Below are 17,617 nucleotides of genomic sequence, written 5' to 3'. Positions count from 1 at the left end.
AGAGAAGTGAAAACATACGTCCACACAGAAACTTGTGTGGATTCAAGATTTATGTGTTCATAGCAGCATTACTCATAATAGCCAAAACTGGAAATAACCCAAACGTCCATCAGCTAATGAATGGCTAAATAAAATGTGGCATGTTCATACAATGGAGTATTACTCATCCACAAAAAGTAATGACATACTGATACATGCTACAACATGGATGAACTTTGAAAACGTTATGGTAAGTGAAAGAAGACAGACATAAAAGGTCACATATTATATAATTCATTTAGATGAAATGTCTACAATAGGCAAGTCCATAAAGACAGAAAGTAGGTTAGTGGTTGCCAGGGGATATGGAGAGAGATGAGTTAGCAGTGACTGCAAACAGGTCTCCAGTTTCTTTCTAGGGTGATAGAAATTAGATGGTGGTGATAGCGAACAGGCTAGAATCCACTGAATTGTACACTTTAAATGGTTTTATGTTATTGAAAGTATACCTCAAAAAATACAATAAAAAGAATATTACTAGACCATTTCTCTTTGTACTCTCTCTTTGCAAATGTTTGTATCTTTACAAAAATGAACCTTTATTGGGCCGGCCCGGTGGCGCACTGGATAGTGCGCCGCTTGGGAAGCGCGGCGGCGCTCCCGCCCGAGGGTTCAGATCCCACATACAGACCAGTTCCTGCTCACTGGCTGAGCGAGGCGTGGGAGCAACGCCGAGGGCTGCGATCCCGTTGCCGGTCCCTGGTCCGGTACGGGGGCAACACTGAGGGTTGCGATCCGTTGCCGGACACGGAAAAAGACAAAAAAAAAAAAAAAGAACCTTTATTGATTTATATTTAAATCTACATATCTATTTTATATCTTGTTAGTACAAGATCAGATTTAATTTGGAGTTTATTATGACAGTTCTGTTTTCAACAGCAAATGTCATTGACAAGTCACACTTTCAATTCTTAATTTAGAAAACTTTTAAAATCAGTAACATGTTGTCCTTGAGACCAGAGGGAACCAAGATCAAGCCCATGTGTCTCCTGCTGTCATCTGCCTCAGAACACATGTCAAAAAGGGGAAGTGGCCTTAATGTGAGGAACATGTGTCTACTTTTAGCATCAAATTCACTGCCCACCAGGTGTGAATAATTCCAACTCATTCATTTAAAGAATGTTTTACTGAGCACTCATGGGTCCCAGGCTCTGTGCTGTGTACTGGGAACAGGTCAGTGAACAAGAAGATGTGGACTCTGCCCTATGGACAGTACAGCTGACCATCAGCCAGATTTGTTGTATAATTATGCCTGGAATATGCAGGACAGGATGCTGTGGTGGAAAGAGCCCTTGGGGGGGGGCTCTGAAAGACTTGAGTTGTGCTCCTGGCTCTTCTTGGGCCCATCTTTTAACTTGTAAATGTCATGGTTTCCTTATTTGTTGATAAAGAGTCAGCCTCAATCACTGGTTCTCAAACCTGACTGCACATTACAGACAGCTGGAGAACTCTGAAAACTTGTGATGCCCCACGACTAACTAAATATTAATAACTAACAGGCCATGCCCAGACTAACTAAATATTCATCCTTGGAGTGGGGGTTGGGGGATTGTTATTTTTTAATAATCCCTAGGTGCAGGGGTTTTTTTTGTTTTTGTTTTTTAAAACAATTCCCTTGTGCAGTCCAGGTTGACAGCTGTGGGACTAAGGATCTCTAAGGTCTTGACATTTCTAAGATTCTGTAAATGCATGACTTAAACCTAGTGTGAGTCCAGCTCAAATTTCAGGGCTAGTAGTGACAGACTGTATCTCTCAGCACTTATTCAACCCCCAACTCACCCCTAGCAAAGAACCCTCAACTCCTTCATATCGCTGGTCAATTATACGATTTATGCACTTTCTCCTCCTCTTCTTTTCTCTATCCTGCCCTTTGAAGATTTACCAGGCCCAAGTGTGGGCAGGAAAAATACAAGAAGATGAGCATCTAAGGACCCATGTTGCTGCTGATAGCTGCTCTAGGAAGACTGAGCAAGGTACAGAGTGGAAACTGTTGACTGAAGTGAGATTTTGGTGTTGTCCAGGAATGTCAACAGCACACCCTACTCTTGACTCACGTCTAAACCATATCAGCACTATCCCTTTGTAAGCAGAATAATAATCCCCCGAAGATGTCTGCATCCAAATCCTCAGAACCTGTGAATATGTTACCTCACATGGCAAAATGGACTCTGCAGATGTGATTAAGTAAAGAGCCTTGAGTTAGGGAGGTTATCTTGGATTATCCTGGGGAAGCCAGTGTAAGCCAGTGTAATCATAAGGGTCCTTATGAGTGAAGGAGGGAGGTGGGGGGTGGGGGTGGTGCTGAGGAGGAGATAGAAGGATAGAAGTAGAGGTCAGAGTGATTTGATTGCTGGCTGGGGGCCACCAGCCAAGGAATGCACGCAGCCTTTAGAAGCTGGAAAAAGCAAGGACACAGAATCTCCCTGGAGCCTCCAGGAAGGATCTCAGCCCTGTCAGGACCTTGAGTTTAACCCAGTAAGATTCATGTCATACTTCTGACCTAAAGAATATAAGCAAATAAATTTGTGTTGTTTTAAGTCCCTAAATTTGTGGAAATCTGTTACAGCAGCAATAGAAAGAGAATTCAATCACCCTCCAAACCAGCTTCTCCTTCTGACTTCCCTTTGGGGGTCCCTGACCCAGTTATCTCTGGGAAACCTCAGTCAGTATGGTCCCAGCTGATTGTCAACCAGGTGGAGTTACCTCCAGGGTCTCGCATGCCACACCCTCTTAGCCATCCCCTGTGCCATGCCCCTCCTTCAGACTTCAATGCCTCCAGTGTAGATAACTTTAATTATTGTGACTGACTTATTTGTCTCACTCACTCCTTACAACTCATTCTACATGTACCTAGCAAATGAAACTTACCCCCAAACAGAGTTCTGTTCATGTCTCTCCTATAGATGAGAATTTTCCATTGCTCTTGATTTTTTATTAAATGAATTAAAGCCCCCTGTTATGGGCTGAATTGTGTCCCCCTTTCAAATTCATATGTTGAAGTCCTAAGCCCCTAGTACCTCAGAATGTGACTACATTTGGAGATAGGGCCTTCAAAGAGGTCACTAAGTTAAAACGGGGACATTTGGGAGGCCCCTAATCCAATGTGACTGGTATCCATACAAGAAGAGGAAATTTGGACACACAAAGAGACAACATACATGTGTGCACATGGAGAAAAGACTATGTCAGGACACAGTGAAAAGGAGCCACCTACAAGCCAAGGACAAGGGCTTCAGGAAACACCAAACCTGTGGTCACCTTGATCTTGGATTTCCAGCCTCCAGAACTGTGAGAAAATAAATTTCTGTTGTTTAAGCCACTCAGTCTGTGGTATTTTGTTATGGTAGCCCAAGCAAACTAATACACCCTCTATGTACTGACCCTTATCTAGTTTTCCATAAACACTACTAATGGGCTGGCCCATGGCTCACTGGCTGAGCGTGGTGCTGACAACACCAAGTCAAGGGTTAAGATCCCCTTACCGGTCATCTTTTAAAAAAATAAATAAATAAATACTACTGTGCTGACAACACCAGGTCAAGGGTTAAGATCCCCTTACCGGTCATCTTTTAAAAAAATAAATAAATAAATACTACCAACAACTTCACTGTATGTACCTCATAGTCCAATCCCGGGTAGTCCCTGAAAATTCTTGCCTCTGTTTCTTTGTTCACACTGGTTCTCTCGCCTGGTATGCCCTCCCCATCTCATGTCTGAGTGATAAAGTTCTAACTAAATGAGACAGCACAGTACAGGGGAAAGAGATCAGCACTGAGAATCAGTCCTGGATTTCAGGTCCAATCCTGTGATTTACTAGTTGTGGGATCATGAGCAACTTTGCTTATTAACTTCTCTAGGCTTCAGTTTCTCATCCCTAAAATGGGTATAATGATCCCTTTGCAAGTCACAGGGTTGTTATGAGGTTCCACTGATACCATGTATGAGAATACTTTACATACACTTTAAAGTATAAAGTATCATTACCCTCCTATAAGGCCCCACTCAAAAGCTACTTCTTCATCAAGCTTTCTTTGACCCACAAGGCCCCTTCAAAACACAGAACTTTGAACTTTTACCATGACATTTACCCTTAACTATGTGCATTTTTATTTGCACAGAGTAGTCTATAGCACAGGTTTTGTAGTCAGACAGACCGAGGTTTAGATCTGTCCCTTGTCAGTGGCAGGACCCTGAGTAAGTTACTAAAGTTTTCTGGGCTCCAGTTTTCCCCATCTGTAAAATGGGTATTGTATCAGACCCTACCTCACAGTGTCGATATTAGAAGTAAAAAAGACAATGTATCTAAAATATCTGCACAGAAAAAGTGTCTGATAAATGGTAGCCTTGTCTATTTCCCACCAGACTCACTGAGAAACAGGACTGGCCCCTATTTGTTCTTGTATATCTCTCCAGCATTTACACAGTACTCTGCAGGTACCAGGTACACAATGGTTATTGAATGAATAAGTAGGGCTTGTTAAGACAAGGTTATAGAAGATAACTGATATAGTGAGAAAGGTCCATTGAGCCACAGGCAGAGCCTGTGAACATGGAATGTGGAATTCTTCAAATTTTAGTGCTGCGTGAGAACAAAACCAATAAAAGCCCAAGAGGGAAGGGGATGATCTCTCACAGATAGGTCAGACTCTAAGAAAGAAAATAATAACTGTGTCCATTTGCAAATGATTTAGGCCACTAGCTTCCTCAAGTCAATAAGTGTGTTATCCAAAACCAAAGCCACTGTCCCTTTTTTGAGGAAGCTTCTGCTTTGCACAAGAGAATTCCACACAGCCAGTAATCTATAAAATATAAGACAAGGCAGGATCTAATCACGTTAACCCAAAAAGCCACAGCAGCTCAGGGAAGTGAGTAGTGGGGATTAAGTCAACAGTAAGTAGGACTTGCAAAGCTGTAGATAAAGGGGAACAGTATGCCCCTTGGCACCAAGAGGAGATGGGGCAGGATGTGAGAGTAAGCTTAAGGACATGGGTCTCACTGAGGCAGGGGGGTCTTGGAGTAGCTGAGCACAGGCCCCTGGTGTGAGGAGCTGCCTATGGCCACTCCCACCTTAACAGGGAGCATGTGTATGCACATGTAGGTCACAGAGACTCACCATGCTGGAGTGGACCGTAGCCTGTTCAATGTATCTTGCGATGCCTGTGACAAATGCATTCCTGTCCTCGAAGTTTGTGTCAAAGTTAGCCTGTGGGATTAGAGAATAGAAGCATTTGGTTGTTGGAAAACAGGTCCAAGGTGGCTTGGTGTCCAGGGAGCAAACTGCTGCCAAAAAACTCTCTTTGTAGAAACCTACTACCGCATCACCTCTCATCCTGCCCCTCCCCCCGCAAATCCCACTCTTGGTCACACTGGGCAAGAGCAGGCTGCTGACAGGTCCCGCATCTGCTTACCATCAGGAACCAGCCACTCAGCTGAGCCCCAGACATGACTGCTTAAACTACAGAAGCCCAAATAGCTGCTAAAAGTTAAGATGTGCTTTGCTGGGATCCAGCCATTCCAGATATACTCAACCGAGGGTGCAGAAACATACAAGCATACTTTAACAAGTTCACGGAAAGATTCACATTATCCTTTAATTCTATTTTTCTGCAAACTTTTTGAAGTACCTTTATAAATCCATACAATGGACTTATAAGTACCATGAGGTGGCTAAATATAATGTGGTAATGTTGTGGTATTGTCATGGGAAAATACTCATAACAAATCTTAAGTTAAAAAGCCAGCTCACAGACAAATATATATAATATGATTCCCTTTTGGCAAAAACATACATACATATATATATATATATATACATATTTTTATATATAAAACTATGCGTATAAATAAAAAACACCTTTCCACCATATGGTATGTTGTATATATAGGCATAGTTATAGGGAAACTTTTATTTGTTATACTTTTCTGTATTTCTTGCAATAAAAAATGATATTTGCATAATTAAAATTTTAACCTGGATGAGAAAATGGGAATAAAAGAAGTTTATGAGTTGAAACTTCAAGCATGTGCTTAATAAATCTAACCAATGAATGAAGTTAAAAACATATTATGTATTTATATTTAGTCTCACTTAGCAGCCCAAGAACTATCAAAAAGTCAAATACAGCTAAACATGTCAAATCAACGTATTCTTTCTGCACATGGCCTCTGGCCTGGCACATCCAGACACAGGGCTATTTGCAAGGCTGGCTCCAGCTGCAGGATGCCCTCCCCGCCCTGGTGGGATCACGCTTAGAACAATATGATGGTGGTTTATCACAAGCTCTGCTCTCTTAGGCAAAAGCAAACAACTGTGACCGGCTTCCCTCAGCCATTAGCTGCTGTGCGGGACAGTAGTGCTCTTCTCACATACAGGAAGAAAAAGTAATTACCCAGGCAGGCTCTAGGGAATTCTAAATTGTAATATTTAATTCATGAGGTCAGGGCTGCCAAAACCTTGGTTGGTGCAGCAGCAAGAATGGCCATGAAAGTATTTGGGGTCAGAACAGATCAACAAGCCTCCCCTGGGGGAGGGAAATAGTCCTGGTGTACATTTGCTAGCTAATCCAGAGTGCACAGGGGAGACTCCATCAGCCCACGACCTTTCACCTTTGGGATGCACCTCCCCTTCCCTCTGCCCTCACAGCAAAGCCTTTGAGGGGGGTCCCCAGAGTTCTGGGCCCCCTGGCACTCTTGCTATTTTCATTACCTGGTACATGATGGAGGAGGGTGGAGGCTCGATGCATGGCTGCTGGTCAGGGAGAGGCAGCTCCTCCAGCAGGTCCACATTGGACAGGGCATCTTCCAGGGTGACGTGGGTGGTCATGGTTGCAGTTTCTGAATTCTGCAATGAAGGGAAGGAAGAGAAGGACAACAGAGAATTTCAGGGTCCTCCAAACATTTCTCTCAACCTCACCCTGGCCTGGCTTCTTCTGGAGAATAAAGGGGTTGAGATGCATTGAGGCCACTTCCACTTGCCACTTCTTCACAAGGTGCCTTCAACCTGAACCTTTTGTATTTGAGGACCTTGTTACAGTTTACAAAGTACTTTTGTGTCTGTTACCTTGGCTGAGCCTCACCACAGCCCTGTGTGATCAGCATGGAAAGTGGTATTCTATCCATGCAACTGATGAAGGAGCAAGGCTCAGAGAAGTTATGTGATACCCACACAACCATGTGACCAAGGGCAAGAGACTTCACATAATGAGCAATGCTAGGACATGGCTCATGGTTAGCCCCACCGTTTGTTCTTCATAAAGATATTTATCTTTAAATTCCGCCCTTAAATTATTGCACGGTACAAATTTCCATGACCATGACAGCCGAGAGAGTCAACTGGAAACCAGAGCCTAGGTTGCACAGACTAATTCCATGGAGCTAAAAGAATTTAACTCCTGCAAAGCAACCTTGTTTGCAAAGATGGAACAGCCATTGTCTCCCTTGGCCTGGGTATGTTTTGTCAGCCACACCAAACAAATCAGCCCTAAATGGACATTTTTCTCTCTTAGACCTTGGCAGAGTGCAGCTGCTTCAATGATAACTTTGTCAGGCAGAGAAGCTGAAGAAGATCTGAACAGTGCAGTTAACCAATTCAAGCTAACTGCTGTTTTAAGAAGTCAGCATCCAGCAAACAGAATATTCATTTCTCTTTCAAGCACATGTGAACTACTAATTAAACGCTGATCATGATTTGGGCTATAAATCAGGTTTCCACAAGTTTCCTTCAATTATGATATCCTAAAAGTCACATTCACTGATTACTGTGCAGTGAAATCAGAAATCAACAATGCAAATTATAGCAAAAACATTCCATACCTTTGAAAATTTATAAAATATACTGCAAGGCTATTCATAGAAAATATTATTCTATGAGGTTATTCATAGAATTCTAATAGAAATGTTAAAATATTTAAAACTAAAAATGTCTTAATAAACGTCTTAAATGCATTTAGTAGAATATAAAAGTGAAACTAAATAAAGCTCACGTTCCATTCAAAAATCTAAAGAAAGAATAAAAAATCAACCCAAAGAAATGAGAATAGAGGGATTGATTATTACAAAAGCAGAAACAAGGCAAAATAAAATAAATGGGAGAGATGAATAAAAACTAAAAACTGTGGTTTATAAAAAAATTAATAATAATAAAAATAAAGCTAACCCTTGAACACATATGAGTAAGGACTCAAAGAGAAGGCCCACTGTGCTAGTTAGAGAATCTCTCCTCCCCACCCCCAGTCTCAGGGAGACGTGAGACTGGCTTAAATTGGAATTTCTCCTGTGAATGTCAGTGAGTTTGCCTCACTTGTTAGGAAATGGAGTGTCAGACACCAGGGGAAAAGACGATCAACAACATGAGAACTTGGTCCAGGGGCTGTGAAGAACTAAGACAGCTGCAGAGTATACCCAAGGTCATGTTGCCCCTAAACTAGAATCTCCTTTAGGCCCAAGGTTGGGAGGGCAGACCCCAGGCGAAGCCTTTACCTACTGCTGAGCAGCTATGATTCACAGTTCACTGAGTTCTCAAACACACCTTCCTGTCCTGCACCATGGCAACGGTGAAGGCCACATCAAGGGCATACCGAGCTCAGAAGAAACTTCCCCCTCTGCCCTCTGCAGAAGCTTGGTCTCCAGGGGTGGTTTCAGGAGCTCTCCACACAAAAACTTCTTCCTCTTCTCTCCTCAGAATTCTAAGTGTGGCATTCTGTTCTACAGCAAAACCACTTGCCAATCCGTACAAAAGACTGTGTTCTCTCTTACGTTACTATTAGGTCCATTTTATAGGAGGGGTTATTGATTTTAGAGGGCATAATGATCTACCACCTCCAAAGCCTTAATAATTCTCTTCATTAATTCAAATAAGAATAAAACTAACATTTCTTTAGCCCTTACTCTGTGTCAGACACTGTACCAAGCATTTGACTATTTTAATCTCACAACAACCCTACAAAGGTAGGCACTATAATTATTCTCATTTTACAGATGAGCAAAGAAAAGCTCAGAATTGAAGTAATTTCACAAAGTCAAGTTCTGGCATGTGGTGGAGCTGGGGCTGGAGTCCAGCTTTGTCCTGCTCCACAGTCTGAGATCATTTTCATTACCATATACTTCCTCCCAAGTGCTCAGACTCACATTGTGAGACTACACTTCATGATTATGAGGTTCATCTCATACCCGGCTCTGTGCTGCGTGTTTTCAAACCCTCTGCATTAGTGGTGTTTGGCCCTGCTTGTGCCAAAGAATCACATGCACAGCTCCAGCCACAGGACAAGGAAGACGATATTTTTACAAAGTGTCCTACCTCATTTGCAATAAGAGAAATCCAGATTAAACTTACATGGAGATAACACTTCCCACTGATGCAACTGACAAAAATCTAAAAGTTTGATACTACATGTTATCGGCAAGGCTGTGGAGAAACAGGGCTTCTCATACCCAGTTGGTAGGGAAACAAAACGGCACAATCCCCATGGAAGGAAATCAGGCAATATCTAACAAGCTTCCACAAGCATTTTACCCTCTGACCAGCAGTCCCACTTCTAGGGATCTGTCCCAAAGACACACTGACAAAACTACAAAAAGACATACACACAAGGCCATTCACAGCAGCACTACCTGTAACTGCAAAACACTAGAAACTGCAAACATCCATCAGAGGGCAGCCTGAATAAACTCTGGTGCCACTATACAGTGTAGTACTAAGCAGCTATAAATGAAGTGAGGAATCTCTCTCCATGTAGCTATGGGGTGGTATCCAGGATATGGTATTACAGCAGGCTCTCATCTACCTAAGGGAGGGTGCATACACATACACAGGCATCTTCTACTGAAAAAGCAAATAATGGAAGGACAAGCCATATACTTTTAAAAACTGCTTACCTATAGGGAAGGGGGATAATGAGGGAATACAGTTAAGAGACAGGGATAAAGGATGGAATTCTTTGAATATACCTTGTTTTGTCGATTTGACTTGGAAACCATGAAAACATTTCACATAATTATAAAATTTAAATTTAAAAAGCAACCCGCAAAACAAAAAGTAAAATGAAACAAATGACTATAGAGGTGTATTAGCTATTGTCATAACCACTCCAAAAGGAACTATTCCAAGTGATTTTAAAATTCAGTAATTTAATGTCACATCTCTGGTAGGACACAACCTAAGAACAACAGGAAGAGTTGCAAAAATAATATCTTGTTTTCAGTAATGTATTGGTGTACTGGTGTGGTGAGAAAGCTTGGATGCATTGTAGGACAAAATAAATTAATAATTGTGCAATATTCTGTCATTCCTGGTGTTGTTAAGACCTGGCATTCTTGACGTGGTGGAAAAGAGATACATAGGTAAGACTGAAGAGACTAAGCAAAAACCTAATAGTCCTGAATATAAATCTGAGGTATCAGTAGGAAGTTATAATGTGTTTTAATTTTAAATACATATATACACATACATATAGGCATATATACATATGTATGTGTGTATACATATGTATGTATATATGTTTCAGTCCACTGAAAAGACGTAGAAAGACTGACCAATCCACAAGCAACAAGTACCTTTAGTGTCCAGATTGTGGTCTGCAAATATTTCATATTAAAGGAATCAGTGCTCTTTGAGTCCAAGTCTGGGACAGAAAATTTATAAAAGCCTAGAACATTTTCTCATACCAGAAAGCAAGTAAACTATCTATCTAAGACTACTGGGGTTGTATCAATGAAATCTGGAGCCAACTTGAAGCAGCTTCCTGGGCCAAAGACTGGACAATGTGAGCATCAATTAGTGTTCACTGCAATGCACTGAAACAATCTCGAATATGTTTAAATCCATGAGATCATAAAGACTACATAAAAACTTGGTTTTTATTACTTTGTTACTGATAGAGGATGCCTATGAACCAACTTTTATGTTGAAAATTGGTAAATAAAAGGAAACAAGTAAACATTTAACATGCTTTTCCTAAATAAACTATACAACTAGATAACCAAATTGTAGAAGAAAGGAATGTTTCTCTCCATAAAAGTATTTTTTTCTTTTTCAGAAAAAATGACAATTAGAATATCCCTATTTTCCAGCCTCTCATGAAAAAAATGGATGTAGGCACTGATCATCAACAGCTGCTAACACTAGTAAATGAAAGACAATCAGACATTAGGGGGACTCAGATAGAAAAAATGTACTACCACCTATGAAGAATGCTGGACCACAAGCAAACGACCTGAACCTAATCAAGCCTTTGAGAGCAATTCAAAGGAAATACAGAGGGCAAAAGAACATGTTAAAATACACCACAGTGATGTAATCAGTAAAATACAGTCTATGACAAACTCTGCTGGACAAACAACTTCGTGCCTTCAATAAATAAATTTTGAGGGGAAAAAAAGAGAGAGAGAGATGGAGAAGGAATCTACAGAGTATAAGAGATCTAACACACTATCACAATGTGTCAACCTTATTTGGATCCTATTTCAAACAAATCACCATGAAAATAAAATTATAACATTGACAAGAAAATTGGAAAATTAATACTGACTGGATATTTGATAATATTAATGAAATAAAGTTATTTTTTAGGTGTGATAACGATATTAAGGTTATATTTTAGGGCTGAGCCCGTGGCGCACTTGGGAGAGTGCTGCGCTAGGAGTGCAGCAGCGCGGTGCGCTCACAGCGCTCACTGGCTGAGCGTGGTGCGGCCGGTCTCAAAAAGGACAAAAAAAAAAAAAAGAAAGAAAAAAAAGGTTATATTTTAAAAGAATCTTTAGACTGGCTGGTTAGCTCAGTTGGTTACAGCATGGTGTTATAACACCAAGGTCAAGGGTTCAGATCCCCATACTAGCCAGCCTCAAAAAAAAAAAAATCTTTATACTAAAATATGGATAAAATGATACAAGGGTTTGTTTCCAAATAATACTAGATGGGAGAAGAGTAAGTAATAGATGAAACAAATTCAGCCATGGGTTAATAACTGATGATGTTGTGTGATGCATACATAGGGATTTTATTTTTCTATCCAATTTTACATGTATTTGAAATTTTCCATAAAACCTCCTAGCTCAGTGTATATGCTCCCAGTTCTCATCCGGCTTCCTTTCTCCTTCAACGTGGGTTACTTCTGGGCTTCTCAAATACTCACTCACCAGAATAACATTTAAGATTTTCTCCTTTAATGTAACAGTACTCCTGTACTTACTTCCCTTGAAGCAATCAATAAGGGAACAACCTACAAAGCCAATAAATTAAGAGTCTGTTTACATTAATGCAAGCTTTCTTTCTCTGTGCAAATACAGCTTCTCTGATGGATTTCCCTGCGTGTTTGTAGATCATTCACTGCCTAAGGGAGAAGGAAATAAGACACTTTTAGCTCAAGTGCTGGAAGTCACTGCCAAATCCACATCAATCAGAAAGGAAAAATGTTCTAGAATTTGAGCACAGATATACAGGAAAATAAATACTTCTTTTCTTGCTCAAGTGTCCTGCCTGTTGTGCAATCTTCCAAATGAGAATAATTCTTTATAGTCAGTCTATGAACATGTGGCCATTTTATCATTTTGGAAGAGAAATTAATAAAATTAACAGTGTTCTGGGAGCATCATTTACCAAACACAGCTGCAACCTCTCAGTGTGGGGTATTGATGGCAGATTTAAATTCAGCACCTTCATAACAAACTTAAAGTCAGTGGCCTGGTTTCACTGAGAGAAGTAGCAACATTGGGCTCACAGGAAATTTGCTTCTGAGAGGGTGTTAGGGGACTCCCAGGCTGAGAAAACTAACAGACCGTGAGCAAGAGAGGGCGGGCCCCACAAGTACAGGATGGGTGCTAGGAGAGCCTAGCTTTGGGAATGCAGGCTGACACCCACCCCAAAGTCCTGGTCCTCTGTAAGCAAAAGATATGCATTCAAGATTCTCTACTTGACTTTATGGAAGAAAATGAAAAAGATATTTTTACTGAAGTGGAATTCTAGGCTAGTAAAGTGATAAGCTTGAGCTCTGGGTTTGAATATGTAATTGGTCACTTACTAGCTATATAACCATAAGCATGATACTTAACCACTCTGAACCTCAGGTTCATTATCTATAAAGGGAGATAAGTGGTAACAGTGTCTGTCCTCAGTGATATACTCTGAGGATTACATAACATTACGACATGTGAAACATATAGCACAGGAGCCACTGCAGAGTAAGCATTCAGGAAATGTCAACAGTCTGTGGCCTGTTTTCAATAGAGTGAGTGGATACATTAAACATTGCAACAATGCTTCTACAAAAAAGGAAGGCATTGTTATTATTACACTAATATCCAATTTTAGAGATGTTTCACATTGATTTCCTCAATCACAACAATCCTGCAAATTACAGAGGGTAAGTATATTTTTGCTGTTTTTCTTTGAAGAGGATACTGTGTTACTAAGAAGTGAACCCTTTCATTCAAGGTCACATGGTCAGCTTGTGGCAGAGGTAGGATAGGAACAGGAGCTCTTGAGTCCTAGTTCTGTGCACTTCCTTCTAGACCATACCTGCTTTTGTACCTTTTTGAAAGGTTCCAAGCACATTTTCTTTGTTTGTTTGGCTGCCTCAAGAAGAACAAGACACCGCCAAGCTAGAAAGATTAGGTAACTGTCACATTTGGGTTTCACGAACATCAAGAGGCCAGGAAATATTTTCCGTATCTGTATGGCTCTTCAGCTAAACAACTTGAATATATGTATATATAAAAATATATAATGTATATATAAATATATGTACATATGAATATTTAATATATGTATATCTATTTATATGCACACTTATACATACATACTTATATATACATATATGTATATATACAAAGAAGTAAGTCTTCAGTCTATGAACATGACAAAACTTTTCATTTATTTATGGAAGGAAGGAGAAGGGGAGATGTGTCAGGATTAGTAGGCCTTGTCAGCAATCCAGAGTGCTGCAGACAGATGAGGCACTGAGGAAGTATTGAATGAAAGAATATGTGAACACATCTGAATCTCTCGACAATGCAGGAGAAATAAGATGACCTGCAGTTGGCCATTTTTACATTTCTAGTTTTCCCATTCCTTGTCTTTCACTATTATTAGCACAGATAATTTAAATCAACATGGGATATGCAGTCATATCCATAAACTACTAGTATAGTAGTTCCCTCTTATCCAGTTTCACTTTCCATGATTTCAGTAACCCACAGTTAAACATGGTCCAAAAATCTTAAATGTAAAATTCAAGAAATAAACAATGCATATGTCTTAAATTGCACACTGTTCTGAGTAAAGTGATAAAATCTCACATCCTCCTGCCTCATCCCACACGAGATGTAAGGATGGCAATCCTCCCCAAATTGATCTACTGATTCAACACAATCCCTATCAAAATCTCAGCTGGATTCTTTACAGAAATTGACAAACTAATCCTAAAATTCAAATAGAAATTCAAGGGACCCACCCAGAATTGCCAAAACAATCTTGAAAAAGAACAACAAAATTAGAGGACTCTCACTTCCCAATTTAAAAACTCACTACAAAGCTACAGTAATAAAAACAGTGTGGTGCTGGCATAAAGATAGACATATCGATAAACTAAACAGAATTAAGAATCCAGAAATAAACCCTTACATCTATAGTCAATTGACTATTGACAAGGGTACCAAGACAAGTTAACAGAGAAAGAATACTCTTTTCAATAAATTGTGCAGGGACAATTGGATATCCACATGAAAAAGAATCAAGTTGGACCCCTACCTCATACCATATGACAAATTAACTCAAAATGGATCAAAGACATAAATATAAGAGCTAAAGCCATAAAACTCCTAGAAAAAAACATAGGTATCGAGTTCGATCTGTAGCGGGAGCAGAGAGCGGACCCCAGAGAGCCCTGAGCAGCCCCACTGCCCACGGCCTAGTGACCATCACACCCCGGGAGGAGCCGCAGCTGCCGCAGCCGCCTCGGTCACCATCACTGCAACCATGAGCAGCGAGGCTGCGACCCAGCAGCTGCCCCGCCCTCAGCACTGCCACCAAGCCTGGCACCACGGGCAGCGGCGCAGGGAGCGGTGGCCGGGGCGGCATCGGCGGTGCCTGCTGGGGGGACAAGAAGGTCATCGCAATGAAGGTTTTGGGAACAGTGAAATGGTTCAGTGTAAGAAACGGATATGGTTTCATCAACAGGAATGACACCAAGAAGATGTGTTTGTGCACCAGACTGCCATAAAGAAGAACAGCCCCAGGAAGGACTCCGCGGTGCAGGAGACGGAGAGACTGTGGGGTCTGACGTTGTTGAAGGAGAAAAGGGCGCGGAGGCAGCAAATGTTACGGCCCCGGTGGAGTCCGGTTCAAGGCAGCAAATACGCAGCAGACCGTAACCGTTACAGACGCCGTCCACGTCGTAGGGGTCTTCTGTGCAGTTACCAGCACAATGTCCAGAACGGTGAGAGTGGGGAAAAGAACCAGGGATCGGAGGGCGCTCCCGAAGGCCAGGCCAACCACGCCGGCGCTACCGCAGGCGAAGGCCCCACCTCCCTACCTGCGGAGACCCTGTGGGCGCCGACCACAGTACTGCAACCCACCTGCGCAGGGCGACGTGATGGGGGCGCTGACAACCGCGGTGCAGGAGAACAAAGGAGACCGGGGAGACAGAGTATGTGTCCAGGTTACAGACCCCGATCCCGCAGGGGCCCTCCTTGCCAAAGGCAGCCAAGAGAGGACGGCAACGAGAGGGTAAGGAAAATCAAGGAGATGAGACCCTAGGTCAGCAGCCACCGCAACTGCAATTACTGACGCAGGCACCCAGAAAACCCTAAACCACAAGATGGCAAAGAGACAAAAGCAGCCGATCCACCAGCTGAGAATTCGTCTGCTCCCGAGGCCGAGCAGAGCAGGGCTGGGTAAATGCCGGCTTACCATCTCTGCCATCATCCGGTTTAGTCATCCAACAGGAAGAAATGAATATGAAACTCCAGCAATAAGAAATGAACAAAAGATTGGAGCTGAAGACCTGAAGTGCTTGCTTTTTGCCTGTTGACCAGATAACTAGAACTATCTGCATTATCTATGCAGCATGGGGTTTTTACCTAAAAATGTCCCTTTTTGGTAATGACAAACATGTTTTTTTAAGGTTTTTAAATTGTTTCATATCTGGTCAAGTTGAGATTTTTAAGAACTTCATTTTTAATTTGTAATAAAAGTTTACAACTTGATTTTTTCAAAAAAGTCTACAAACTGCAAACACCTGTTAATAAAGGTCTTAATTTAAAAAAAACAAAAACAACATAGGTGCAAATCTTGGTGACCTTGGATTATGTAATGGCACCAAAACACAAGCAACAAAATAAAAAACAGACAAAATAGACATTATCAAAATGAAAAAATTTGTGCTCCAAAGGACACTTTAAGATAATCCACAGAAGGAAGAAAAATTTGCAAATCATTTATCTGCTAAGTATTTAGAATATATGAGGATACTTCAAATAGTTCATGGAAAGATTCACATTATCTTTATTTCAATTTTTCCATGAACTTTTTGAAGTACCCTCATATAAAGAGTTCTTAAAACTTAATTAAAAGGCAAATAATCCAATTTTTAAAATGAGCAAAGGATCTCAACAGACTTTTCTCCAAAGAAGAATATGCACATGAAAAGATTAATATTCTTAGTCATTAGGGAAATGCAAATTATAATCACAATGATACCACTGCATACCAACTAGGATGGCTATACTAAGAAGAAAGAATAACAAGTGTGGGTGAGGATAGAGAAATCGGACCACCATTGCTGGTGGAAATGTAAAATGGTGCAGCAACTTTAAAAAAGATTGGTAGTTCCTCAACTTTTTTTTTTTTTTTTGTCTTTTTCCGTGTCCTGCAACGGATCGCAACCCTCAGTGTCGCCCCCGTACCGGACCGGCAACGGGATCGCAGCCCTCGGTGTTGCTCCCGCGCCTCGCTCAGCCAGTGAGCGGGAACCGGTCTGTATGTGGGATCCGAACCCTCGGTGGGAGCGCCGCCGCGCTTCCCAAGCGGCGCACTATAGCAGTGCACCACCGGGCCGGCCCGTTCCTCAACTTTTTAAAGACAGAATTACTACAAGATCCAGCAATTCTACTCCTAGGTATAACCCCAAGAGAATTGAAAACATATGTTCACAGAAAGACTTGTATGTACATGTTCATAGCAGCATTATCTGTAATAGCAAAAATGGGATACCACCCAAATGTCCATCAATTGATGAACAGATAAATAAAATGTGGTATATCTATGCACTGGAATTTTATTTAGTCATAAAAAGGAATGAAATACTGATTCTTGCTACAACATGGACAAACCTTGAAAAAATTATGTTAAGTGAAAGAAGCCGGCCACAAAAGACCCCATGTTGTTATGAATCCACATATACATGTCCAGAATTGATAAATCTATGGAGAAATAAAGTAGATTAGTGGTTGCCTAGGTCTGGAGCTGGGGGTTAGGGGAAAATGAGTGCTAAAGGGCATGAGGTTTCTTTCTGGGGTGTTAAAGATATTCTAAAATTGACTGTGATTATGGTTGTATGACTGTGAATATTCTAAAAATCGCTGAACC

General features: G+C 41.2%; 1 protein-coding gene and 1 pseudogene across 1 annotated transcript in view; one reads left to right on the top strand and one right to left on the bottom strand.

The window, feature by feature from the left end:
• The window catches only part of CYFIP2 (cytoplasmic FMR1 interacting protein 2), a gene marked incomplete at its 3' end in the record, with an annotated part of 81,385 nt that extends 74,503 nt beyond the window's left edge, over positions 1 to 6,882 (bottom strand). The window contains exons 1-2 of the mRNA XM_008574430.1: positions 6,746 to 6,882; positions 5,153 to 5,242 (exon numbers count right to left, since the gene is read on the bottom strand). Of these exons, the coding sequence (XP_008572652.1) occupies positions 5,153 to 5,242; positions 6,746 to 6,862 (207 nt within the window). The remainder of the gene's footprint in view (positions 1 to 5,152; positions 5,243 to 6,745) is intronic.
• Positions 6,883 to 13,470: 6,588 nt separating this feature from the next.
• LOC103591887 lies at positions 13,471 to 15,928 on the top strand (annotated as a pseudogene).
• Positions 15,929 to 17,617: the final 1,689 nt, after the last annotated feature.

This window comes from Galeopterus variegatus, unplaced genomic scaffold, assembly GCF_000696425.1.
Source record: "Galeopterus variegatus unplaced genomic scaffold, G_variegatus-3.0.2 Scaffold1046, whole genome shotgun sequence".
NCBI lineage: Eukaryota > Metazoa > Chordata > Mammalia > Dermoptera > Cynocephalidae > Galeopterus > Galeopterus variegatus.
This window is presented reverse-complemented; position numbering and strand designations above follow the sequence as displayed.